The sequence below is a fragment of the Barbatula barbatula genome (genome assembly GCF_947034865.1).
Source record: "Barbatula barbatula genome assembly, chromosome: 25".
NCBI lineage: Eukaryota > Metazoa > Chordata > Actinopteri > Cypriniformes > Nemacheilidae > Barbatula > Barbatula barbatula.
The window spans coordinates 12110428-12136697 of record NC_136788.1 but is presented as its reverse complement, the minus strand read 5'-3'; the positions used below and the strand labels follow the sequence as shown (position 1 = coordinate 12136697).

At 38.8% G+C, this 26270-nt stretch overlaps 4 protein-coding genes across 17 annotated transcripts in view; 2 read left to right on the top strand and 2 right to left on the bottom strand.

The window, feature by feature from the left end:
- Nucleotides 1-9642, top strand: part of ppfibp2b (PPFIA binding protein 2b) — a 38237-nt gene extending 28595 nt beyond the window's left edge. For 4 of the 14 annotated variants that reach the window (XM_079450194.1, XM_079450198.1, XM_079450189.1 and 1 more), the window contains 17 exons: nt 1304-1415; nt 2456-2517; nt 2639-2714; nt 2817-2929; nt 3174-3241; nt 3455-3529; nt 3806-3866; nt 4222-4363; nt 5443-5578; nt 5843-5962; nt 6060-6210; nt 6669-6780; nt 7262-7350; nt 7658-7780; nt 7857-7982; nt 8192-8380; nt 8797-9642. In XM_079450194.1, coding sequence (XP_079306320.1) covers nt 1304-1415; nt 2456-2517; nt 2639-2714; nt 2817-2929; nt 3174-3241; nt 3455-3529; nt 3806-3866; nt 4222-4363; nt 5443-5578; nt 5843-5962; nt 6060-6210; nt 6669-6780; nt 7262-7350; nt 7658-7780; nt 7857-7982; nt 8192-8380; nt 8797-9000 — 1959 coding nt within the window. In that variant the 3' untranslated portion in view covers nt 9001-9642. Of the gene's footprint in view, nt 1-1303; nt 1416-2455; nt 2518-2638; nt 2715-2816; nt 2930-3173; nt 3242-3454; nt 3530-3805; nt 4089-4221; nt 4364-5442; nt 5579-5842; nt 5963-6059; nt 6211-6668; nt 6781-7261; nt 7351-7657; nt 7781-7856; nt 7983-8191; nt 8381-8796 lie in introns of all 14 variants that reach the window. The other 10 variants (XM_079450187.1, XM_079450197.1, XM_079450188.1 and 7 more) reach the window with 5 other exon arrangements.
- A 2567-nt stretch (nt 9643-12209) lies between these two features.
- On the top strand, nt 12210-12956 carry rep15 (RAB15 effector protein; the record flags this gene model as incomplete). The annotated part of the gene is made up of 1 exon (XM_079450923.1): nt 12210-12956. The coding sequence occupies one exon, from the start codon at nt 12210-12212 to the stop codon at nt 12954-12956; it is 747 nt and encodes a 248-aa protein (XP_079307049.1).
- Nucleotides 12957-13545: 589 nt separating this feature from the next.
- cyb5r2 (cytochrome b5 reductase 2) lies at nt 13546-16641 on the bottom strand. The gene is made up of 9 exons (XM_079450406.1): nt 16523-16641; nt 15852-16010; nt 15685-15757; nt 15440-15546; nt 15139-15268; nt 14766-14849; nt 14581-14666; nt 14017-14116; nt 13546-13832 (listed from the first exon to the last, which is right to left on the bottom strand). The coding sequence occupies exons 1-9, from the start codon at nt 16535-16537 to the stop codon at nt 13660-13662; spliced, it is 927 nt and encodes a 308-aa protein (XP_079306532.1). The 5' UTR covers nt 16538-16641; the 3' UTR covers nt 13546-13659.
- Nucleotides 16642-16914: 273 nt separating this feature from the next.
- LOC306890907 (ovochymase-2) lies at nt 16915-25481 on the bottom strand (the record flags this gene model as incomplete). Its single annotated transcript, XM_079450922.1, has 19 exons — nt 16915-17178; nt 18609-18751; nt 19020-19212; nt 19478-19532; nt 19669-19846; nt 20016-20096; nt 20599-20730; nt 20881-20974; nt 21417-21547; nt 22953-23096; nt 23287-23420; nt 23581-23683; nt 23817-24012; nt 24126-24277; nt 24366-24461; nt 24564-24736; nt 25056-25153; nt 25250-25320; nt 25397-25481. 19 exons carry the CDS (start codon nt 25479-25481, stop codon nt 17005-17007), a joined length of 2433 nt encoding a protein of 810 aa, XP_079307048.1. The 3' UTR covers nt 16915-17004.
- Nucleotides 25482-26270: the final 789 nt, after the last annotated feature.

Sequence of the window (26270 nt, the reverse complement as noted above, 5' to 3'; positions counted from 1 at the left end):
AGGGTAGATTATAAAAGGATGTTCGTATTTGGGTGAACTATCCATTTAAGACCAAGTGCAAGCTCATGTCAATAGAGTTTCTTGCTTTGATGCTCTATACATCTACTATGAACTGGACACCCGTCTTAAACCGCTCACTGTACTCTCAGACTCACAGCGTAATAAACGTCCCTCTGGGTTTCTCTTCTTCCAGCTATCTATCACCTATTCCCTTCATGTATGTTACCAGTCGCTCATGACCAAGCTTTCTACCCTTAAGCTCACGGTCGAACACACTCAAGTAGAACGACAGCATTGGGAGGAGCGTTGTCGGACGGCTCAGGTGCTTAACCTCGCACCCTCTTAACTGTCCCTTGTTGTCCTTCCCGTGTGGTGTGACACAAGGAGAGGGCATTGATGGCTCTGTCCCAAATATCATCCAAGCATCTTTTCAGTCCATTTTCTGTACAGTAATTTGCTTCGGATGATTTGCATCATTTGGGACAAGGCGAATACCTTAATATCTGTTTTCCCTATCCAAGCCCCAACGTCCTGCTTCCTTCTTGTGCCTCATGCTTTCTTCAGCCTTTTCTCCTGGATTGTGTTTTTGCATGTTTTTTTGTGTTTTCCTTCTTCACGATCCACAAAGTGTACGTTGTTTTTGATGCTAACCTGTTGAGACTGCAAACTATTGCTCTCCAGTGTTTTTACAAATTGAGTAAATGATCGAGGTCCATGTTATCTAGTATGAAATCCGTTAAACTATGATTTGTGTCGAGCAGCGATGGATGGGCCATTGAAAATGTAATACATTTACACATTTGGCAGACGCTTTTATCCAAAGCGATTTAAATTGCATTATCCTATACATTTTTGGCTTGTTTCTAAGTATGTGCAATCCCCTGGGATCGAACCCACGTCCTAGGCGTGGTTAGCGCCATGCTCTTAACACTAAGCTACAGGAAAGCTGTATAGAAAATAATTTATAAGAGTAAAGCGTTTTAATCTTGACAGTGTTTGCTTAAAAGTGTCCAGAGTAAAATAGTAACAGGCAATGTTAGTCCAATTAGTCCACGCACAGTACCTGTCCCTCTTTTTTTCTGTGGTAAACCTTTCCTGCCGTTCACATTTGTGTTGCCACTGTCATATTCTCTCGTTCTCCCAAAAGGATCCGTGTGATATCCTTTTCAAGTCCGTTTTGAAGTTGTGACACTGTGATCTCATGCAAAACGTGCTACTTAGCATCGCCTTTTGACATCTTGTTCTTAGTATTTCCAGTGCGTTCTCGAGGGTGCTAATCTTCCCAAGCATTTCCGTTTCGCAGGCAGAGATCGGCCAACTCCAGCAGCTGCTTGCCGCCAAAGATGCCGAAATCGAGCGTTTGCAGAATCAACTGCTGCCCAGGGGAACCATCAGCAGTGACATCACAGAGAGAGGTAGGTCTGGCAGATGAAAATCCTGACGGTTCCTGAAGTGCTCCAACGTGCCACTGAGAGATTAAACCAGAATCATTTTGCAAAACATGAAAAAAGGCTGGAAGGGGTGTTGAAAACCGTTTGGGATTACTAACATGTGGCTCTCTTCGGTTATCGCTGTGGCCCCCGCACGACCCGCTTCCTGTTGTAGAGGTAGTGTATAGGAGAAAACTGAGAGACAAATGTAAGCCCACGTTTCAACGTCTCAGACCTTCTCATGCTTTCCCCAGCTTGATTTGACTGTCCCTCAGGCTCCTCTCTGTCAATCTGCCTAATTTCCACTGGCATGCTGTCAACCCATCCTGTCAGTGGCTACCTGTCTGTGTGTGCGAGAGTGTGTGTGAAGGTCTCAAGTGGCTGCTTGTCGTCGCACCCTGTGGGGCGGTTACATTCAAAATGTTCCCATGGATAGTTAATCATTCTGTAACCTATTAATACAAACACCAGGGTTAGGTTAGAACAAATTGCCTCACAGATTTATTTCGATTTAAAGGGACAGTTTGCCCAATAATAAATATACTGTCTTTCTTTACTCACCCTCAAGTTGTTCCAAATCTGTATACATTTCTTTGTTCTGATGAACACAGAGAAAGATATTTGGAAGAATGCTTGTAACCAAACAGTTCTCGGCCATCATTGACTACCATAGTAGGAACTCAAGGGTGAGTCAACGATGACAGAATCTTTATTTTTGGTTGAACTTTTCTGTTAGATGCACAAGGTTCAGCCGTGAAGTTTCAAGAAGTAAACTTCTGTTTGACTGAAGAGCACGTGTCCGGGTGAATGAGCACGCCAAGCATCTCAACTCATCTTCTGATGTCCCTTTGATCAGAAAGATCTGCACAAGTCCTGAGCTCTTGTTCTTAGTCCAACTATTTTCGGTTACTTTGGACCTAGCATGTTTTTCAGATGGCTGTTTACCCCGGCATCTTCCATCTGTGTGTAGCTACAATACATAAAAGCACAGAATAAAGAACTGCATTTTGGTCTGTATGTTACAGATCAAGAATTACAGAGGCTGAGATCGGGAATGGAGACGTTGATAGCTGCCAATAATGAAAAGGTAACACTGTATCTTCATAGCATTTTTAACTCGCAAGCCATCTACAGTTTGGTATACATTGTAGTTAGCTACAGTTGGGCTAATGGTGGGTTAATGGACTGACCTCTTTTTTGTTTTGCAGGATCGCCATATAGAGGAACTCAATGCTATGTTAGGCCAGTACAGAAAAATTAAAGATGGCTTAACACTTACTCAAGGTACAGTATGTTAAAATGTACCCATGGAAATCACAAAACAAAATCAGAACATATTGACAGCATTCAGATTGCTTTTTAAAATTAGGTTTGGTTTTTCTGCAGTGGCTAATGATACGTTGCTTAGCGGCAGTAGTGAAGAAGACCTCAGTGGCGGTCGAAAAATCAAAGCCCTGAGTCATACAGCCTACTCGGATATTATCAGATCAGAACTGCAGGTACGATAGAGTTTTTGAGGACAACATGAAATCTTGTTCACATTTTTTGTAGATTTGAATGATATTTCTTTATCGCAAATATTGTCATTACCGTCAAGTACAAAATCTGATATTGTGACAGCCCTAACACTTATAAATCAATGTATTAAGACAGTAAATGCTCCCAAACCTACATTCGACATTTTAGTTATTCTGAAAAACATTTACTTTGTACACGAATTAGCAGCTGTTTCAATCTCCACAGATGTCTTCACGAGGACCCTCGCCGCTTCTGGTCTCTCCTCCGGGTCTGCAGAGAGAGCTGGACTCCAGGTGAGCGAGAGGTTTTATTATTTACAGTACACTGATGATGGCAGAGTCCGGTGATCCCCGGAGGGCCTCTGTTTCTAAAGGCAGTCGCCGGGATCAGGTGGCATTGATGGCAACAGAACCTGAACCATTTGTGTCCCGATCATTTACCCAGGCTGTTCTGACTCTGTCAACTCTCTTTCTTCATGCATCCTATTTGATCTTTCACTGGCCCAGCTGTCGCAATACACAGCCCTCCATGGGGACGTCTATGGTATCCATTGGTGTTTGGGATTTGTACAACAGACAATGGCAAGTGGAGTGTGCTTTGTGTGTGCTTGGCTTTTAAACGTAGCGGCCGCCTTGTCATTGTGATGTCATTACAAGCGTACGCACACACACGCACTCACTCACTTTTTTGTCCCTTCTGTACAATGTACAGCGGTCCTTTTGTATATGAGACCCTCATGCTGGAAACATGAGAAATTGTAAACATTTTGTAAAAAGTCCAACATCAAGGCAGCATGTTTTGCACAGAAAATTACGAATATTTTAGTAGTTTAATATGTTTTATGGTTGTGTTTGCAGGTCAATTTCACGATTGCTGTCCACCAGCCTGGAAGAGCTTCAAAGTGGGAGCTTACAGACGGTACGGCAGTTAACACTTTTCAGTGTTTTTTTTCTTTTTCTAAATTTCTTTCCACTCATTTGCTTTGCTCAACCTACATTTCTTCATTTCTTTAATACTGCTTATATTAACCACATTATGCACATATGTCACCATTGTATGCTTCAGCTAACCGTTTATTTGTGTTTTGTACAACTGGTTTTTCTTAAGCATGTGGTGGAACCAATAGAAGCTGTTTTAGAGGTACTACTAACCAGCATTAACTATAGCATTAGCACTCTAAACGCAAACATAACACAAGCTTCTTCTGCATATGTCCACTGTAATACAGATTTTCATTAAAAAAGAGACAAATAATGATTTTTGTTCTCTGCAGAATCGATATCATCGAGAAAACAACAAGTACCAGACCCTCCCAGGAAAGTTTTGTCGTCCGGAGCAGAACGGCATGAGACTGCAGGCGTCTTCCCCGCTGCAGCTGTCTCCCGATGAAAGCGAAGACAGCGAGTTTAACTTAAGTAAGCAATTGTCACACAGTACCCACAATGCTTTGCGCCAAAGTCTTTCACATGATTTGTCTCATTCCGTTTTCTTTTATACTCGCATTATGACTTTTAACCTAATTCATATCAGGCAGCTTCAATTTCTGTTTCTGCTGTTTGCTCTTTATACTCCAAGCTTTCGGACCATAACATCTTTGCTCTGCGCTTCTTCTTTCTCAGCATGTTTTAACACTAAGGTGTCTTTGCATGGTCAACCCTGTATTTTCTCTTGATTCTTTTTCTGTGACTAATCCCTCTCCTGCTGCCGTGCTGTCGATTTTCCTCTTTCGCTCCGTATGAAGACCGCTGCAGAAGTGCCAGCGCTCCAGCTTTAGGTATTGTCCTCTCAATCTCCAGTTAGCATGCGACCGCTGAACACGCTCTTGCAGTGTCATATCGGATTTAACCTAAGCTCTGCTATCCCCGTTTCTTTAAACTGTGCAAAGAAGCAGAGAATATTATTCCCTCTCTTTCTTTGTACAGTAGATTAGAGTTTATATGAGCTGTGCTTCTGCTTCTAGTTTAAACATATCAAGTAGTGTGTTTGTAAGGAAAAATCCATTTGGTTTTGGATCATTAAGATCCGAGTCATTTAGATCCAGAACATTGATCGTGTGTCCCCGACCTGTTTTGATCAATTTATTATTAAATTATTTTAAAAACTTGATATGGAAAAAAATGAATTCAAGGCTCATCATTATTTCAGACTCTCCTTGCCAATATTCTCATTGTTATCATCACCCCAAAATTAGGCTTTTGAAGGAAATTAGATTTTTCATTCAATACTGTTTTATTGAAACGCAAAGTATTCCCTGAAATCACGTAATTGGTGCAAAAAAAAGAAGGGAATATTTACAAAGGCGGAGCATGCAGCATTGTGACATTAGCCTGTGCTTTTCTATTGCTCTCTCGCCTGCCGGCACAGTACCGCGAGGAAACCATGATCAGTTTGTTATTGGTGGGTACACAGAGAATAATGTGTATTCAGCCCAAAAACAATCATCAAGAATCATGAACACAGTGTGAATACATTGGTCGCTTGTTTCTGTTCACAGGAAAGTCTGAGAAGGCGGATGACTCAACGCTGTCTGATCTTTCACCTTTATCATCTGGGGTAGATTCAGGCCAGCAGTCACCTGTTTCACCAGAAAACAAGAAGAACCAGAAAGGATTCAGAAAACTGTGGGGAAAGTACGTCTTTTGTTCACATTAAAAGGAACATTTCTTGGTTAAAGACCAATTGAATTGGGGTTCAAAATACATTAAACATTAATTATGTGATGTGTTTTGGAGCGAAAAAATGTTTTAGGTCAAATCTGGATTTTATCCGCATAAATTTGAATGGGGTCTTATGAAGTAGGCAATGCTATTATCGGACAATCTTTTTGCTGCTTTATGGGACCTCGCCGGTGACATCAGTTTGGGTTTATTTATTTCTTCTCCTGTGGTTTATAGGATCAGAAGAACCCAGTCAGGCAGTCTCCCTTCAGATTCTGATTCCGAGTTTAAGAGAGGAGGCTTCAGGGCCACAGCTGGCCCTCGGCTCACCTGCCTTGGCATCGGTGCTTCTCCACGGTATCCCAGCATCTACACATAATTCCCTTATTCTTATTTAATTTTTTTTAATGATTTTGACATTTGATGTTTGTTATTTGATGTTTGTGTAATGCAGTGAGATGAACACTCCCTTCTCAAAGTGGTCATGTGATCAGGTCTGTGTTTGGATGGAGGACTTTGGGCTGGGCCATTACGCACATATGGCCAGACAGTGGGTCACTAGCGGCCAGAAACTGCTTTCTGCTTCACCACAGGACATTGAGAAGGTGAGAGAGGCATCACAGGAATGTCTTTGTGCGAATGCAATTATACCCAATACGTGTGTATATTGGCTTAAGATTAATGTTAATATCACAAATACATTAAACATACATCATGCAGTTTTATATATATCTTTAATGGCTTAAAGAAATTTTGATTTATCTGTGTTGCTTCTGTAAATACAATAAAGTCCAGGTTTTAGAATCTATCGTCCTCATGCAACACCTGGTCATTAACATGACATCATTTGGCTACGCCTCTCACTTCAGGACGTGGTGGTGCCACTCAAATTCAGCTTGCCAATTAATGGCCAATGTCTTATAATCCTACTGTTCTACCTGCCACATGAGCTATACCTCTGTTCCACATCAGTGATGCTGTCTGACTCGCTTACATCAAAAACCTAAAAACCATCAACTGTGTCCTGCCTGTTACTGATGTTTGCATTGATTTTCACATTAAGGAGCTGGGAATAAAACACCCGCTGCATAGGAAGAAACTTCAGCTGGCTCTGCGCTCCTTTAACACAAAGATCACAGAGAAATCTTCAGAACTAGATCATGTGTGGGTCACACGTAAGTATTCATGAAGCACTGCTTTTTTAATGTACTGTAGTTATTATAGACGGTTTCATCAGATGGTCTCGCCTAGCCCGAAGTTAACTTCCAGTCTGTGTTTGGTTATAATATAACCATTTGTTTCGTATTTAATTCATATAAACAATCATGTATTCATATTTCATTGTATATTTATTGTATTAAATAAATACTCAAACAGTTATTGATTCTTTGCAGAGGTTTACCGGAAGTTAAGTTTGGGCCACATAATATTTGTTCATGTTGTTGGCGCTGAAACAGTCTATAGTATTATTTCTTTATTTTTCATAATTATATTTTTTACTACAGTAACTACTAATTTGCAACAATGCAAATTGTGAAAAGCAATAAATAAATGCAATTCTTCATAAATAGTACTTGATATTTTGCTTTATATACCGTAATAAATATACCAAAATAATTTCAGTTATGTATAAAGACATCATTTGTTTCTGCACAGGTTGGCTGGATGATATTGGTTTACCGCAGTACAAAGATCAGTTTAGTGAAGCACGTGTGGACGGGAGAATGCTGCAGTACTTGACAGTGGTAAATATTCCTGATCAGTTCCTGTAATGCTTTGCTTTTAGTACAGTTTTAACTTTTACATCATGTCTTAATCAGAAGTCACACATTGGCAATGACAAGCAATACTGAAAGTGAACATGCAACGTGACATGACACGTGTCACAATATATCAGTATTGAAAATAACCATGACATTCAAAACCATGAATATCAATATCCTGCTCATACTAGGACATATCATGATATCGTAAATAATTTAGCACCAGTTAAAACAACGTTTGCCATAGAGACCACAATGCTTACAAACTTAATGCTTGTCTCATTTTCAGAATGATCTACTGTTCCTTAAAGTCACCAGCCAACTGCATCACCTCAGCATCAAGTGTGCCATTCACGTCCTGCATGTGAACAAGTTTAACCCCAACTGCCTGAAGAGAAGACCTGGAGATGAGGTGTGAATGAGAGGCAAAAATATATAGACATACAGTGAGACAAGGTTCAGAATGTTTATTTATGGTTATGTGACAGAACATGACATCGCCTTCTGAAGTGGTTCAGTGGTCCAATCATCGCGTGATGGAGTGGCAGAGATCGGTTGATCTGGCGGAATACGCCCCCAACCTAAGAGGCAGTGGAGTGCACGGAGGACTGATAGTGAGTATCTCAAATCAACATATTTATATGGCATTTTCCCTATATGACATCAAATGACAATTCAATCAAACATGACAATTATTTACACACCTTCATGTCATTCCAAACCTGTATGACTTTCTTTCTTCTGCTGAATGCAACCAAACAACATTGGCCCCTGTTGACTTCCATTGTATAGACACCTTTCTCAAAATATCTTATTTTTTCAGATTCTGGAACCACGTTTTAACTCCGAAACCCTCGCCATGCTCCTGAATATCCCCCCTCAGAAGACTCTTTTGAGGAGGCACCTGGCCACCAAGTTCAACACACTGGTGGGTTATCAGGCTCAGCAGGAGAAACGAGAGTTCATGGAATCACCAGGCTACACACCACTGACCACCACAGCAAAAGTCCGGGTGAGAAACAATGTTTTGGAGGACACAAATCATGCAAACAGACACATGCAGCAGACTGAATTGTATTTAATCTAAGCCGAAGCTGCATGTGCGTTCTTGAAGCTTTGCTTGAGCCACCTAGACGGAATATGCTGAGAGAACGGCCCTGATGCACTTACTAAGCACAACAAAGCTTTAGAGGAAGTCATTGGTCTTTTTAGGCTGTTTATTCACCCGTTCTATTTTCTTGATAGGAGAAATTGAGTATGTGTTTAAATGCTTCTTCCACAGAAAGATAAAGTGGAACCAAAGAGTAACTCACATTGCACTTTTTTGTGTCTCTGATATTTTAAATCTGTTACTTTAAAATAATGATATTTACACATCAGCTTATGAGATGTGATGCATCTCTTGACACATTTGTTTTTCTGCCTCAGCCTCGTAAAATGGGATTCTCCACTTTTGGGCAACGTAAGAAACGTGGCGAAGACTGCGCAGACTACATTTGCCCCCTGGACGCATCCCAAGCACAGGCTCTGCTCAACGGGGCCAGCCGGCCCTACAGCGGCTTCAGGGGTCTGAGCCCCATCTTTGACAGAGACCCGGAGAGGCGGGAGCAGGTGGGACCCCCACAGAACTGATGCTGTACTAGCCATCACCACTGAGCTTGCAGCCAATAACCCTTCACCCATATCCCCCAAATCCACGGCAAGCTCCAACACACCCTGCTTTCCTTCAATGCCATTATTTAACACCCCAGCATCCCTCATTGATCTTTCTGGACGCTTCAGAAAGACACTTAATGGATCCAAGGGTTCTATACTGTATTATGATGTCATCTCACCATGGCAACAGGGTTTTATTAGGGGGTTACCCCAAAACAGTGCCACTTTACCTGTGATGGACAGTGAAAAATCTTCGATTATTTTGTGAACTGTTTGAAAATGTTTTAATCTGAGATTTATCAAACAAGTATTCCATTTTTATAACCTAAGACCTACTTTGTGCTGTTTTAAAAGACAGTATGTACAATGATATTTATGCAATATTTGCATATTTTAGGGATTTATTTAATGGTATATTTATGTTGGTGAATTTTATATACACAGACAAAATCCTTCAAGTACCTGGTTATTTTCATACAATAAAATGCACAATGATATTTTTATAGGTAGAAATCTTGATTAAATTCTGTTAAAGAAGAGCTATTTTCTGTTCATTGTAATGATATATCTCAAAACTATTGTGACATACAGATGATCAATAAAACCTCATCAACTACTGATATTTTGCAGTGTTTTTATAGCACATAGAGGACGGATTAGAAAGCCTTGCACGTACTTGAACATGTAAGCAAGACTTAGTATAGTAAACATAAACTAGATCAGTTATGATATCATTAGGTCACCATTTGCCTTGATAGTTATGTTTCTTCTTAGAAGACTAAAGATAACAATAAAAAAATGTATTGCAGGGTTTAAACCACGACCATAACAATAAAAATGAAATCCATTCTAATTTTAAGGGCTAGAGGATTTAAAATGTAAAACTGCACTGTGTGAGCTTAGAATAAACAACAATTAATGTTATTGTCTGTAACAAAATAAATGTATCATTATTTCTTGATGGAAACGGGCCTGTCATCTTGTCAACTCGGGATTATGTATTCGATTACAAACTTTGTGAACAACAGCATGCATGATTTATAAACATTGATCATTAACCGTCATTCATGCATCTGCACCACCAAATGCTCGTTTTCACAATGTGAAGAGATGCATGCTGGGAAAGGATCATGCAATTAAGAAGAGTGGTCCAAGTCCAGGTACATTCAAAAAAGAAATGTGCTTTAATGCTTCTTTAACATCATCATCCATTGCTTCTGCTTAAAGTTCACCCATTCACTCCTCTTGTCATTTCAAACCTGCATGACTTTCTTTCTTCTGCGGAACACAAAAGAAGATATTTGGAAGAAAGGTGGTAACCAAACAGCGCCGGCACTCATGCAAGTCAACAACAGTTTTCTAAATATCTTCTTTTGTGTTCTGTGGAAGAAACAAAATCACACGGGTTTGAAATAACGAGAGGTTGTGTAACTGATCACAGAATTTGTGTTTTTTTTGGTTGAACTATGACTAAGCATTGATCATTTACAATAAACGTATTTAATTGTGTAATATATATATATATAGTAGCAAAAGTTAAAAACTGTTATATTAATTAAAAAAATTTATGCTTTCACATTTCAGATACTTAATGCTAATGGAACGGGAACACAGATCGAGTCTTTATCCAAAAGCATTAGCAACCTCACAGTAAGTGAATACATGTGCTTAAATACATTATTTTTTGTTCATATTAATGCTTATTGCTTTAACACAATCTAACAACTCGATGTCATGCAAGCTGTTATTTTGCAAACTTCCTCTCAAATCTTAAAGAAACTATACAACCTATTTTTCTTATGTTGACATGTCAGATCTTCTTCATTCTCTCATTTACTCCCATTTATCGATTCAAAATTCTCAAGTCTTGTTTATCAAAAAGCTTTCAAATAAAGCACAAATGCACAGCAGACCAAAATAAAATGTAACTCCTGCTAATACTGCCCCCTCACCTCTCGCTTACAGTATTTACTTCACCAGGACGATCTTCTTAACGGAATGAGACGCAGCCAGACCGCCGTAGTGTGATCAGACCGCACCGTATTAACTCCTACATAAACGAATCTGAAGTCACACCTCTTTCGTACCTCAGCCTAACCCTCCTCACACGAAGCCTCGAGCTGTCAGAGCTTCAGGACTAAAGTGTTTAACACCGGAGTATGAATGACACATACTGCAGATTCTGGGTGTGGTGCGCTACAACAGAGAGATGCCACTGTCTTACCTCCTCCACCCAGCTCACGGTCCTGTTATTATTTATTAATAAATATGTTTTCATTATTTAGTGTGTTATAGAATTCTAATGCACTTTATGATCAGATTTGCGTCTGAGATGTTTTAAACCCTGACAAAGCATTATTTTGCATATTATGCAAGTTCTTTTCATATCGTTTTTTTTACCTTCTTCTACCTCTGCATAGCCTTTTTTCTTATAATGTAGCTGGGATGTCATTTCACGACTGCTTAGTTTGTTTAAACACACTTTTGTGGTTTACTGGCTTAATCTTTTAAATCTATATAATGTGTTTAAAAGCAGTTTGTATTCTTTAGCAGAAATGGTTATTTTTTTGTTATACAATTCCTCTAAATCCAACCTGATGAGTAAAATGTGTTTGTTTTGGTTGGGGGCTTTTTACTGTGGAAAAATGAGATCTCTTAAGTGTCCCATGACGTGAATGACAAACATTTTCTTTGGGAGGATCTTAACGGCACGGCTGGGCTTTAAATTAGCACATGTATCTTAATAGGACGCCGGAGAGAAGAAAGATCCGATTGCAGGTTCACTCTCACCAAACGCTAAGGAAAGAGTAATACTGGTGAGTACAAAACATTAAAGACATCACTCAACAATGCTAATTCTCTCATCATTTACTCCCCCACATGTCGTTACAAATCTGTATTACTTACATTTTTCTGCAGAACACAAAACACATTTTGAAGAACGTTGGTGAGCCAACATCATTGACTCCCATTGACTAGACGCAAAACTACGGAGACATTTCTCAAAATATCTTCTTTCGTGTTTCAGCGAAAAAAGAGTGAAATAAAGGTTTTGAACGACATGAGGGTGAATAAAATGTTTTTTTTCTAAATGTTTAAACGTGTCAAAGTTATAAGGTGACAAATTCACGGTGTAATATTTGCAGTGTATACGAGAAACAACGCTTTGAATTCCACCAGCTGCTATGGACCAACCCGATCTCCAGAATGAATCCAAACCCAGCATTTTTCGAACCTTCTGGTGTAAATCCAACAAAGTCGCCTCTTTAGACCTCATCCACCTCTTCAGTGACTGTATCCAGGTGGCTTCATCTAGGACTAAGGACTATTTGCTCTTTAGGGACCCAGAAAGCAAGTTCCAACCGAGTCCTTCGACACTCAGCGAGATCTTTCTGATGACGTACATCCAACGCAGCAGCCAGTTAAATCTCACTAACGTCTTCAACTGCACGGCCATGACAACGGAACAGAGGATCTTACTAGGAGCCCATTGGGTTTGGGCTGTGCTCGATCAACCAAGCAAGAACCCCAGAATTCAGATCGCAGTTCAGGTTTTTCATCTGCAGGAGAGAGAGGAGGAGAACTTGGAGGAACTGTCCTTAGATGTCTACAGCGAGATCATGCGCATGGCTGGGATGGAAGTGGTAAATGGGACCCAAGCCGAGAGGATGGTGGGATTCTGTTCTTCCATTGGTCGAGATTGTTATGCTCTGTTCCTCTTTTTTGGACGGAAAAATGATGAAGGGAACATTTATGGGTTGTTAAGTAACAACCTGCAAGCCGCTGTTGGGAAGTGTGTACGAATCGATCAAACTTTTATTGAGCACTTTTTCAAAGGGGCCAAGTGCTTTGTAACTCCTAGTGGGATGTTGCAAGCGTTGGTTGGTAAAGAAGGTGATGATCCTCTCACCATGCTTGTTAAATTTACCTAACAGCTGAGTTGCTATTGAATAAAAATACCATTTTGTTGGGTTATTCCGATGGGCAGCTCATCTTTTAGATATGTTTGTAAGCAATACTAAACTGATTTGATGTCATTAAAAACTGCTTATAACATGCGGAAATAAATTATATTTTTGCCTTGTGTCATTGGGGATTTGGGTTTTTTATGCGATTTATAAAGCTTTGATTTAAATGGCTTAGAAATACGTAAATGATCAATGATTATGACACTTCAATAAATGTGCTTACTATTGTAAAATACATAAATATTCAAATGTCATTGAAAAGCTCAGATTTTATTCATGGAATCATTGAATAAAGTTTAGTTTGTTATATAACAACATTGTTTATAATGACATTTTATTATAATACATCATTATGACCATATTGACTCAAAGTCAAAGGTCAGATTTTCTTTTTAAGGAATAAACTCAGTCCAGTGTAACTACAGCTTTTCGTTTGCTGATGCTTTGTGTTGTGAGACAAGTGTCTACTGTTATGTTTATTTTAATGATGCAAAAAAGTTCTAAATTCAGTCGATTACTCAACAGTCTAAGAATAATTCACCGCAGACTGAAAAACAAATAATAAAAGTTTTATTAAACTTCATGTGCCGTTCATTTCAGCACAGTTGTAAACCAACAAGCTGTCACATTATATCCCTGCGCACTACAGTAATCATTGGAAGAGGATTTAGTACGCAAAAGTGTTCTCTGTTCTGTATCCCAGCTTGTCTAGGTTTGGCAGACACGCATACTGGATCATGGGGGGTGGACCACACATCAGGACGAGCACATCATTGGCCGGAGGCGGGAGATGCTCTTTTATCATGTCAGCGTTAACAAAGCCTTTGCTGTACTTCCACCCTGAACAAGGAGACAGAGGGATCTTTAGAGGTATTGTTACAATAGAACATACAGTTCAATTTCCAAATAATTAAAAGTAATTACCAACTATTGTTATTTTTCTGGTATAACTGACTGGTTTGTAAATCACACCTCTTGTTTGTTTCTGCGTTGACATTTCTGGTAATACATTTGTGTTTTGTACCTTCTGAGGGTTTGTCCAGTGTGTGCCACAGATTGAGTTTATCGGGGTGATCTTTATAAACTTCTTCCAGCTCTTTCCGTAGCAGTATGTCATTTTCAGTCTGTGCAAGTTAAACACAAAGTCTTCAAACACAGCCAAGCAATAGTAGATGATGTGTGGGAAAGTTTTGTTAGAAATCTGTGATTAATGTTTTTTTGGCAGTGACGTTCAGTGAGCTTCATAAAAAAACACATAGAAATTTGGAGAGATTTAATCGTTACAATCATGAATTCTCTACATGTAATGTGTTGGGTTTGCTGGTGATAGATTGAAACCAGTAGAACGCTACTAAATCCGATCTGGAGTAAGGCCCAAAAACAAACTACATAAAGGAATTTGTAGTGGGATTAATGAAAAGCATTCACATTTGTGTTGTGGTAAACTGTGCCTTTAGCCAACAAATTCTAAAGGCACATAAACACCATCAAAATATGATCATATGTTTAATATCCACATGCATATGATTGAAAATAGTACACTATTACAGTGCTTATCGATGAATACAGCATTATGAATGTGACAGACCTGGTTGGCGAATATAAGGGAGCACGTGGTGTTGTCATCTGGGTCTGCAGTTATATTCCTAATCAGCTGAAGCATTGGAGTGATACCTGAAACAAGCAATGTGATTAATATTGTTCTTTTATTTTTACAAACAAAACAAATACAGCAGAGGCAAAAAATCAAGATGATGTAGGCCCTATCCTTACCTGTTCCCCCTGCGATCATCCCCACGTGCCTGAACTGCCGCACTTTAGGTTCAGATTTTTTATCAGGTCGAATGGCAAATTTTCCTGAAATTTAAGTAAAAATGTCCATCCACCGTTTAACCAACGTCATCAATACATAAATAAGTACATAAATAACTAAAAACACGACACTGGCAACAAACTAATCTTTAACAGTAAGATATCGCCCTCTAGAGGCGAGTATCATACAAACCACTGGAGTAGACAGAAATTCTTATTGCTATGTAATCATTCATACTGCATCGACACTGACCATTTGTGCATTACTACATTTCTCAAATAAGCATTAACAAGCAGGTGTTAACACGTTAATAAGCTTATTTATTTGTCTTACCGTTTCCATTGTACACCAGCAACCCATTTGGCCCCCTGAAATCAATGGTGTCTCCAATCTTCATATCATTCAAGTACTGAGACATCTTACCCCCATCCGGGTAGTTCGGGTGAGTTTTTTTATGGTAAACCTGAAGTTATACATGAACCATAATGATTTTCTAAAACAACTACAAATTTTCTGTTTCACTAAAGAACACCATGTAGATATTCAATCCATCGTAAATCGTTCAGCCATAAATCATTATGCACATAGAGAAGAAGCATCTGTGTATATGGTAGATTGTTATTGCATATTGTACCTTTACAACAAGGTCAACGTATCCCTGGTCTTCATCGCTGGACACAGGTGTGTATGCTCGGATAACCAGATTCCCATTTACCTTGGCAGACAGGTAAACATGCTGACCTAAGAATGCAGAAGGAAAGCCAGAGAACATCTCAAATGTATGTTATCGAGATTATCTTGCATTACATTAAGTCTATACAACCGTGTAAGACAGCAATGACAGGTGACTCCTGATGTGAGAAAATGTTAATGTCATACCAATAGGGAGACCAAGTACGTGTGATGAGGACGGTAGACCGAAGCGGAATCTCTTGGTGTCGTGATTGATTTCCTGTTGCAAAGGATTAAGGACAGCATGGTTCCATTGGGATTCAATAACTGCTTTTTTTACCAAAGAAATATAAATTATCATTATATTGACGGACCTCCTTCTCTTTGAGTGGCAATGGATATTTCACGTTTGGATCCAGAAGGGTTTTTGGAAACTTGCTCTTCTTTCGGCTTCCGTCCGAACCTCCCGGTTTCAGGACAAAGAACAGTATTGTGATCACCACTATAGAAATTCCAATAAACACAGGCAATGTCTGCAACGCACAACACACTTTGTTAAATGCTTTCTTGTTTCCATTAATAATCATGTATTGTAAAGCGTTATCACTGTTGTTTGTATACAGCAGCCCCAAAAGGTATTTGGACACGTGTCATGTGTGTGAACATTTTTGCAGAATCTAAGAAAATATCAAAAATCCCGCACAAAAGGAAAGTATCTGTTAGTATCTGTGAAAAGATTCTGTATAATCTGTGTCCAGATGTCACTTGGTTTAATATCTTTCATATAGAAAACTTGACTTTCACGAGTAACTGAGCATTTTTTTGACATGTGGAGCTGCATTCAGCATTGAGCTGATGATTTGCATTGGCCTGTTATTACCTCTCACCATCTTTCCACTGCATGTCACTCTTACCAGAATAAAATCAAGAGACAAGTGTGAAATTGGTAGGAAAAAAGAAGAAGGTGATAATTGCTTTTCTGCAAAGCATCGACACCGGGAAATTTGTAAATAAAAAAACTAAAAATTGAATATACAGTACTCACAAGAACTGGATCCATTTTATTTTCTGTGTTTGATCAGGTTAGAGTTCACTGTAAATGAGGAAGAACTAGTTCACAGTTCATCTTTTCCTGTGTTCCAACCTTTGTACCAGCAGAGTTAGTGACTATAGAGTGGGTGGAGTCAATACTATTCAGCCAATTAAAGTGTACCTCTCAAGGGCCCCAGCTAATAGGAATGTATTATTTAAAGGAGTGGGTTGTGTCAGAGCATTGGCCACGGTTCTTTATGTATGTCTGTGAATGGTGAGGGATCACCCCACTGTATGATCATAGCTTCAGAGGGCCGGATTAAGGACCCTCTCAAGTACACTATATAGATAGTCTATATTACCATGTAGAACAGTATTTAATACGTATGAAAGCTAAGTAGCCATGTGCTTCAATATATTTATTAATTTTCAGTTATTTATGAAGGTTACAGAATACAAAGTAGAACAAAGAATGTTGTTAACATGTCTGTGTCTTCACTTTGTGTCCAGTTGCTGTGAGACCCAGCGCATGACGGAAGGAACGGAAGTATATATTGCAGATCTCTGCATCCCACCACACGGTTCTGCCCGGCTCTTCACCCCCATCAAAACAACACCCGATATGTTGCTGAGACAAAAAAGAGGTCCACCTGCATCAATCCACTGAGACTGTCAAAAGGCAAAAAGCAGATTCTGTGAAAATATACATTAGGCCATTGCTTATAATGCAATATAATAAACAGCAGTCTGAAGACACAGACATGTTAACAACATTCTTTGTTCTACTTTGTATTCTGTAATATATTTATTTATTTATTTGTTCATTACTTAGTGTAAAGAAATACATAAATGCATAGATAAAACATTTAGAAATTCTGAAAAAATACATGCAAAAACACATTCGGGTCATGAAAATGCGCATACTTAAATCACTGACTTGCATTTTTTTTTACATTGGATTTAATTTCCTTTTATACTTTAATACTTACTTACGTTCTTTCTATTGTTTTCTAAAAAAATAAATAAATAACTCATCGTCTCTCGTTTCGGCTTATTTAAAGATCACGTGATTCATAGGCGAGAACCTATGAATGGCGTCTGATGTAGTTGACGTAAAACGTGACGCGCAAAAAGAAACGAGGGCACGTTCAAGCTCAAACCGGAGCTGCTGCCCACTTGTCAGACCTTTTGGACGAAATTGTATTATTAAGAATGTTGATAAAGATTAAGTTTTATTTTGGAAACATACACTTTTTGGTGTTTTGGAGAATCATAAAATCATTTACCATACTAGCAATTGCATTTATTTGATTCGTTTGATAGCAAATTGTCATATACACAGATGTGCATTTTCGGGAAGAAAACCCTGTTTTATTTCCTTTAAAAAATAAATGGAACTTAACGTTGATTCAATCAGATTTTCTTTTAAACAAAATGCCTCGAAAACGTATATGACCCACGTGGTTTTAAAGAAAGGTATTAATCAGGCTCTCAAAATTCTCCAAAAAGAATATATGTCTGCTAAACATCTGTAGATCTGGAAAACATCTGCTGTGTAAAACATCTGCTAAACATCTTAGAAAGAGCTGTTTTGCATCCATTCTATATCATGCACATCTTACAAACGTCTTCTAGATGTCTATATGATATTGGACAGCAGACGTCTTAGAGATGTAGGACAGACGAGCAAAAAGCATCTGCCAGATGTACACGTGCTATCAGCTGCCATAGTTCACCTCTTTCGTCATCACAACAGGGTGTTTAAAAAGGTTTTGAAATATTTCTTAAAAATAAACCAACATATTTTTTTAAAGAGAAATAAACTGTTCGTTTCTTTCATACGGACGAAAAGCTATGCAGAAGTCTTCACGCTCAAGTGAATTTTGTATATTGTGTATATAAATTATGAATTTATAAATGTATATTTATTTGTTAAGTTTCATATTTTGCAGTGTGAATAAAACCATACTGGTTTAGGACAATACGGGGTGAGTAAACGACAGATTAAGAAACACTTCCGCATTAAACCGCTAGAGGTCAGCATTGCATCACATACGTTCTGTACTGTAAAAGCAGCGGTTCTTGAGTTAGACACCCACCATGCACGACCCTGCAGTGTCCAGTTCAGTCACTCCAGCACATAGCATAGTAGGTGTCAATCTGCTTCTGTAGTGTTGTTCACACACCGTCCTTTCCAGCACAGATATTTTTAGCTGTTCTGATTGGTACTGGCCATGTCCTGCTAAAGAAGAATAGGGATCCGCACGGAGCACAACGTTACAGAAATGAAATGCTTTAGGGACTGTAGATAAGAAAAGTAGGTCAGATCTGCTTGTTAGGCAGGAACCCAAGATCTGTTCAGTTCAACTGTAGGTCATTATTCAATATATATTTGTGAAATGTCATGTTTGCTTAATACACACAAATATCAAGATCCAAGACAGGCTATTGTATAACCTATCACAACGCCCATCTTAACTTGGCTCTTTTTTTGCAGACAGGTGACGTACACATTTGGCTGGTCCACGCCGCAGCCCAGCAGCGGAAGGAGGAGGGGATTTCCTGTCCAGCCGAGGGGAAACAGACAGGCCGCGTGCTTTCACCAAGACTTAAAGGAGAGTTCAGCTGAAGCAAAGCTGCGTTGTAGTTCAGAGAGGAGGAGTTGAAATGAGGGTGCACGAGCACTCGGATGACATCACGGGTCTGAAAGACAAAGAGGTTTTTGTGTAAAGATGCAGTTTCATGCAATTTGCAGTAGGAGGTAAGCATCTTAAGATGTCCCTAGAGCAACATTTCCATCAATCCATTGCTCTTTGATTTAGGAAATAGAAAATAGAATAGCAAAAAAAATGCATCCAAGAATGAACACAAATCCACCTTTTAGGATTTGTTGTATGGTTAGAGATATGATTGGGAATGTTGATCCAGTAACATGTTCTACATCATGTTACAAAATAAGCATTCTCACCTGTTCCTTTAAACCCCCTGTTCTTACTGTTATAAATCTCAACAGTTTCTCCTCCCTACAAAGAAATCAGGTTTTATCAATAAGATATCATTTATAAAAGATAATCTCTTTAGATATAATAATTAAAGTGAATATATTTGCACTGCACTATGAATGACCTTATCTGCCGTTTTTCTATGTTGGTTACTTACAGGTTACAGACACAGTGTGCAACAGTTAGAATCCACGTTGTTCGGATTACAGCCCCACTGCACTCATGACCTGCACCCATAACAATGCTCACATGCCCCATCCGGGCCTGAATCCCATCATCCTCTGCTTTCCTCGGTGCGTCCAACCCAGCGTAGACATCAGGAATTCCACAGGCAGCTGTGAAATCAATGGAATGCCACTGTGAGTGTCTGTGGTAAAACCAAATTCACCCACACGTTCGATGTTTCGAGGAAAATAAGAGATCTCATATCAACTCATGACAAAGAGCCTCTTGTGAAACTGTCAGAGTAGGAAGCATGACAGTAAAAGCATGTGCAGGACAAACCAGGCCGTAATTGTGGTAAAATAAGTTTGCTGTTATCATCTGCCTCCTCCCACTTATCTTCATACGGCGTTTCTCTGAGATCTGCGAGGAAACATAACACGCATCATTTTGCACAGCCGATGTTACAAACTCACGTTGGATACAATGTATTACAATGCAATATTATCAATACATAATGCTTATTAACAAAGTACAAAACATTTTGTTTTATGTACAAATATTTTAAAAATGTATCTGGTTTTGAGATAACTAACATCAACCTTTGAGTTCTACCATTAATTTTACTATGGTTTCAACCTTTGACATGGCCTTACTCAATATTAGTCAATATTAAAAGATATCAAGATTTTCACATAAATGTACTTTACACAATTGAATGTTGAATTATTCACTTCTTTTTATTGATTATTAAGAATAATATTTACTTTGCGAGTTAACATCTATAATGTAAATTTGTTTTGATTAATGGTTTATAAAATGTATCTTTTATATATTTTACACGTTTCTTTGTTTTCCTTTTTAAATCCTCAAAGGTCCAGTGTAAGAAATTTAGCGACATCTATTTATACCTGTGGGTACTCACCTCTCTTGCTGATAAAAGAAAGGGTGGCGTTGAAACCACGACCAGATACGCTGCTGTCTGTGTTGAACTGCAGAACCATTATATGACCGGAGCTGAGGACTGCTGGGGGAACACTGCTGCCACATACAACCACTTAAAACACACAAGAGTTACAACATCAGAGCACTAGATTTCCCATAATTCAATTGTGTTGTATTCAATATGTAACATTTACATTCTCAAAACAGAAATGCAGATGTTTACCCGACGAATCAAATGCTTAAGCAATTGTTTGTACTATACCTATTTCGTCCTCTCCATTAATATCTCCAAAAACTGTAAGCGAATCATATTGGCAGTTCTCAGACTCTTCAAGGTCAAAGTCGTTGAAGTTCAGCTTTAAAATATAGAGTACAGTTACTTGATGTTATTATTAAAGTCAATCTACAAATGAAATCCCTTTATTAATGTCTATAAATGAAATCAATAAAATATATTTTATTCTTCAGCATGCCTCTTTAATTATTACCGTAGTTGGTATATACAGCTATGGCGTCTGGGAAAACTTAATAAATTGAAACAATGCACATTGTGTTTTGTAAATAGCAGGTTAATACCAGCATTGCGTTTACAGTAAGATGACTTTGCAGCGGCGTCATTGCGTCTTTATTCCGAATCTCATTGAGTATCACATTCTCTCGAGCAGTGAAACCGATCACAGATCCACCAATTTCACTGCATGCATGCATTCATGACCGGACAGTCGGGTCACGACTGATCAGACATTAGAAACCAGGTACTTACTAGGCCAAAAGAGAGTACCAAAGAGTTGTTTGTACCTTGACTATATAACCTTCTGCGGCATAGATGACCCAACGGCACAGGGTGTTGTTGTTGTAGGGTTGTGGGTAGGCGGGGCTCTGCACACCCTCTTTGGTTTTTAACAGCACCACTGTTCCACATTCTGCTCCTGCACAAACACAAAGGGTGAAACCTGCGGAATGGAGCACGGCCGGTCACGTCGCAGCCCGGTGTCGCGTTTCTGTCTGGCAGGGGTCACACTGAGGGGAGCAGGGTGGTGATTTGAACCTGCTCTTGCCTTTTCTGAACTTCAGAGCTCCCGGTAGACGGCCCCCCGGCAGACATGTAACCATGGAAACGGTCCCGTTGAGAGAAGCTCTGGGCTCTCTTAGGACCCTACTGTATGAGTGCGATTGCAGTATGATAACAGAATTCTGCAGGGGTGTAATTAGTTCTCTTTACCGAGCTAGGGAACACACCCTGCAGACGAGGCGATGAAGAATACACTTGAGCATAACTCATGCAGCCACTACACAAATTAAGGGATTTCTTTTTGCAATTAAATTGTTTGGACACATACGTGTAAGTGAGGTTTCAGCCGCGGGAAAAAATAAGGAGACCGTTTCAAAATTATTTTCAGTTTTTCTGAATTTACTATTTATATGTATGTGTTTGGGTAAAATTATCATTTTTGGTTCTTTCTCTAAACTACTGCATTCAAATTAAAACTGGAGAAACAGGTCAAAATAACAGAAATTCCTCAAATACTGAAAAGAAAACAAGTTAAAATCCACTTTTAAGCAATACAACAGTAACATTTAGGAAATGTTTAATAATCATATTATGAAATGTGGAATGGTCTCTTATTTTTTTCCGTGGCTGTAGTGATATGCCGAATCTTTCAACTCAGAATTTTCTAGAGACTGGTTGTGTCTAAGTTTTCCAATTGGCTAAGGAAAAGTAATATTAAAGGTTATCAAAGATGTACAGTAGTGAAGTATATTTTTCAACTTTTTGCAAAGCATATATCATACTTCTTACTCCACTACATTTCATACACACATTTTAAAGTTTTTTTTATAACCTTCAATTCTGAAGTACATAAAAAATCTGGTACTTTCTTACTAAATACTGTAGTAAAAGTAAGTACTAGATTTGAAATGTACTTAAGTATTTAAGGTAAAATCAAAACAACATGTACTTGAGAAATGGAAAGTTTTATATTATTATTATTATTATAATAATGTTGTGATGTAAAAAAACCTGTAGAGATACCGGTAATGTACTTGAGTAAAAATGCTTCACTACTTTTCACATCTGCAAGTGATAATTTGCAATTGTGCCAATTAAAACATTTTGATAATTATTTTTGTCATTTTAAGTTAAGCCCTGACAATGTGGCAATTCATATAACTTATTAACATAGAATGCATGGTCACAGGTGTGTGTTTTTATTTGGTTCATCCAATCAGTATTTGAAGTAAATTTTTGGGATTGTAGGCATCTGTTCTTTGTTGTTGGACCGTCACCAAACAGGCTTGACCAGCAAAACCAGTCTGACAAATCCTACTCACCAACACTATACTCTTCCCCAACGTCACTGAACTGCATGATGAATCCGGTCCCTGTTCTGCTTACGTCAGACACAAACTCTACTGTGACACTTTGGGAACCCACAATAAGAATAGGAGAAGGGGTTTGACTGCCACAGAACTGCCCTAGTGAGCAAGATAGACGGTTAGAACACACTCATATAAAACATCTTATTTTGATGTCATCTGAGGAAGACATACATGAAATAATACACAAGCTAAGTTTGAGTCTTCACTGTTTCCTTCTTTAGCAGATGAAAGGGCATAATCTGGAATATGTAAAGTATGTTTGTACTACTTGTTTGTATCTCCTCACCAATTCGCCTGTTTCCATCAACAAACATTGTCAAATAGTCGCTTTGGCACTGCATGTCGTTCTCCAGATCGAACTCTTGAAACTCCAATAAAACATGCTTACCAGCTGTGACAGGAATGGACCACAGACATATCCTGCACCAAAAAATAAAACAGAGACTGCATTTGTTCGTTGTTTGTGTGCCATTTCACTGCAAAAAACTACTTTTTCAGACTTTCCACATATTTTTTAAACACTGTAAAAAAAATCATAAAATTACAGAAAAAGACTCCAAGATATTTCTACATGACTCACTCATTGTTATTGTAGCTTTGCCCCATATGAGCTGGATTTCTGATAATGCCTTTACTTTCAGGTACAACACCATCTTCTACACTGCACAGAGATCTCTTCACACCTATATCCAGTTCAGTAAATTAAAGGTATTCAGCAACATTTTCAGGGGCTCGAGTGATTTGCTCAAGGGTCAAAGTTGATGGATCACCCTTAGTTATTGAACTTTAAAGGTAAATTGCAAAAAGAATACCAGCCTTTCTTAAGATTAATCTTAATCCATAACAGGAACAATGAGACATCGGTGAATACTCCAGGAGAGCCTCTCCTCGATGGAGGTTTGATCCTGTTGTTATTCCAGCTTCGGCCACAACCCTTACCCCATGAGGTGACCCCCACTGCTACCAATCTACCGTCTGCCCTCGGACAGAGAAGAGGACCCCCAGAATCCCCCTGGAGTACAGACAGATGGAGAATTCATGGTTTAAAAAAAACAGCAAACATAAAGTGTACCAAGAGCCTTTACCATTCAGATGAATGTTGGGAAACGTTGATTGGCGACGTACTTGGCAGGCATCTCGACCTCCTCTCTCTGGACCAGAGCACAGAACTGTAAAGACCTTTTGTCCAGGTCTAAGAGTTTGCAAAACGTCCTTGCATTTGCTTTGCTCAACCAGGTCCAAATCCACCTCCTGAAGAACCAAAGGCAGTGGTCCTCCTTAACATAATACATAGAATTTCAATATCATGCTAGTAATGAATTGAGATCTCTGAGATCTAGTGATCATGTGAAAAGGACTTCTCACTCTCTTTAATACGACCCCAACCAGCAACAACACACATGGTCTTAGGTGGGAACCTCTCACCGGGATTTGGAAGACAGACAGGCTTGATCAGATTACCTGTTAGGAAAACGTGTAATATAAAATCAACAAAATGTAATATATCTGACTGATGGATTCGTGATCAAATGTTTGTTATGTTTGTTTCGTGGCTAGACTTGCCAAATTGAATGCGTCCTTTGATCTCCAGGAGAGCGATGTCATGACTCATTGGCGAGGAGTGTTCATACTTTTCATGGAACTTCACGGTCTTTACGCCGAAGGTCTGCTCTCCTCCGTCGACCTTTCTGAGATTAAAATCCCCTGCTACAGCCTCGACAGAGTGCAAGAGGTCCCTGAGGGCGAACAAATAAATTCAAGAGCAAGTCATCATAATGTTAACCATCTAAAGGCCAAATGTTACACTGTAAAAACATCCTGTAAAAAGAAATATTATGTAAAATAACAGACTTTCCTGTAAAACTGTTGACCGTATTTTAACAGTAGACTGTAAAAGAATTGGGGCTGGGGAGCCAGAAGTATACCGTAAATTTTTTTAAATAAATATTTGTTTAAAATATTTGAAATTTACAGTTTTATATGCATGAAATATCTTTGTAAAATTACGGTAAAATACATTATTTTATACAGTGTAGGATTGGTCATGGGACTTACACTGATACACTCGCAAAACAGTGAGCAGCTGTTAAAAGCCAGTGGTCTGTCAAGATGGCTGCAGCGCAGAAATGTGACCCTCTGATCTTAAGAGACACCTGTATATGATCATGAAAAAGATGTCACACTTATTGTATTTGGCTATTTAGAATTGGTAAAATGCATACCAGCCATGGATGGGACCCTTGTCTTGCCTCGGACCCTCCGATGATCCTCACAGAACGGTTTAGGGTGGTTCTTGGCCCTGAGAAGCCGCACTTTGCATCTGAATTTCAAGTAAAATACCAAAATTGATTATATGGTTTGTTCATACATCAGAGTTTCAAAAGGTGAGTTCTTACCATTCAGATGGACAGGGAAGACTATGTGAAAACAACACAACAATCTGAGGAAGGCAGCATATGTCTTGTAGGATACTTCAGACATCTTTCGTTGTGCCGATGGGTAAGTTTGGAGCATTTATAGGGGCTAAAGGGGATGGTCTTTTAGACAAATGGGGTAGCGTGGTGAGCTATTAACTGGATTTAGACAGGAAATGGGTTGTGGTGAGCACAAAGATGGCATGACAGTTAAAACAAGTCATTAAACCAATTCTCAACACATAACGTGAATACGTCACAGTTTAGGCTATTAATATAAAGGGTCTAATCTGACTCTACTTTCGAAAATATAGCTATTTTACATTTACAGGACGAAAGTAATGAAATATTTGTGCATGTGTGTCTTTTTAATCTACGTCAGAAGAATTTACAGCTATTATTTAGGATTCACCTGAAAGAGACAAACTCCTCAATGACAAAGATGTTTCCCTCAGCGACCAGAATGAAGACTTAAGATGTGTCTGAGAATTTACACAAACCAGAGCTCTCATAGTAGACGCTGGTAAACGGTAGCTCTTCTTCCACAAAAGAGAACTATATGAGGCTCATCACTGGCGACAGCAAGGCTGAGTGGCCCGTCATAAAATTGTCAACATTCTATGCCCGGTTTTTGTGTCCAGAAACTAAAGTCATATCTAAATCATATTTCAGATAAAAGACTCTCTTAGACGGATTGAAATGTAAAACTCTATTTAAACACAACTGCAAAAGAGAAACAGAGAGACATTTACATATTGCTGTTTAATCCAATCCGTTCACCAGTCAATCGTTCTGTGCTCATTTAGTGTGACATGATGGGTGAAATCAATTTCCCTTCCAATGCAAAAATATCCAG

Coding starts and splice junctions, on each gene's coding strand:
- cyb5r2 (XM_079450406.1), bottom strand. Junction 15,269..15,439: donor ACGTTGACCTTGTTGTAAAG/GTACAATATGCA, acceptor GTATAACTTCAG/GTTTACCATAAAAAAACTCA. Junction 14,667..14,765: donor GATGATCGCAGGGGGAACAG/GTAAGGATAGGG, acceptor TGCTTGTTTCAG/GTATCACTCCAATGCTTCAG.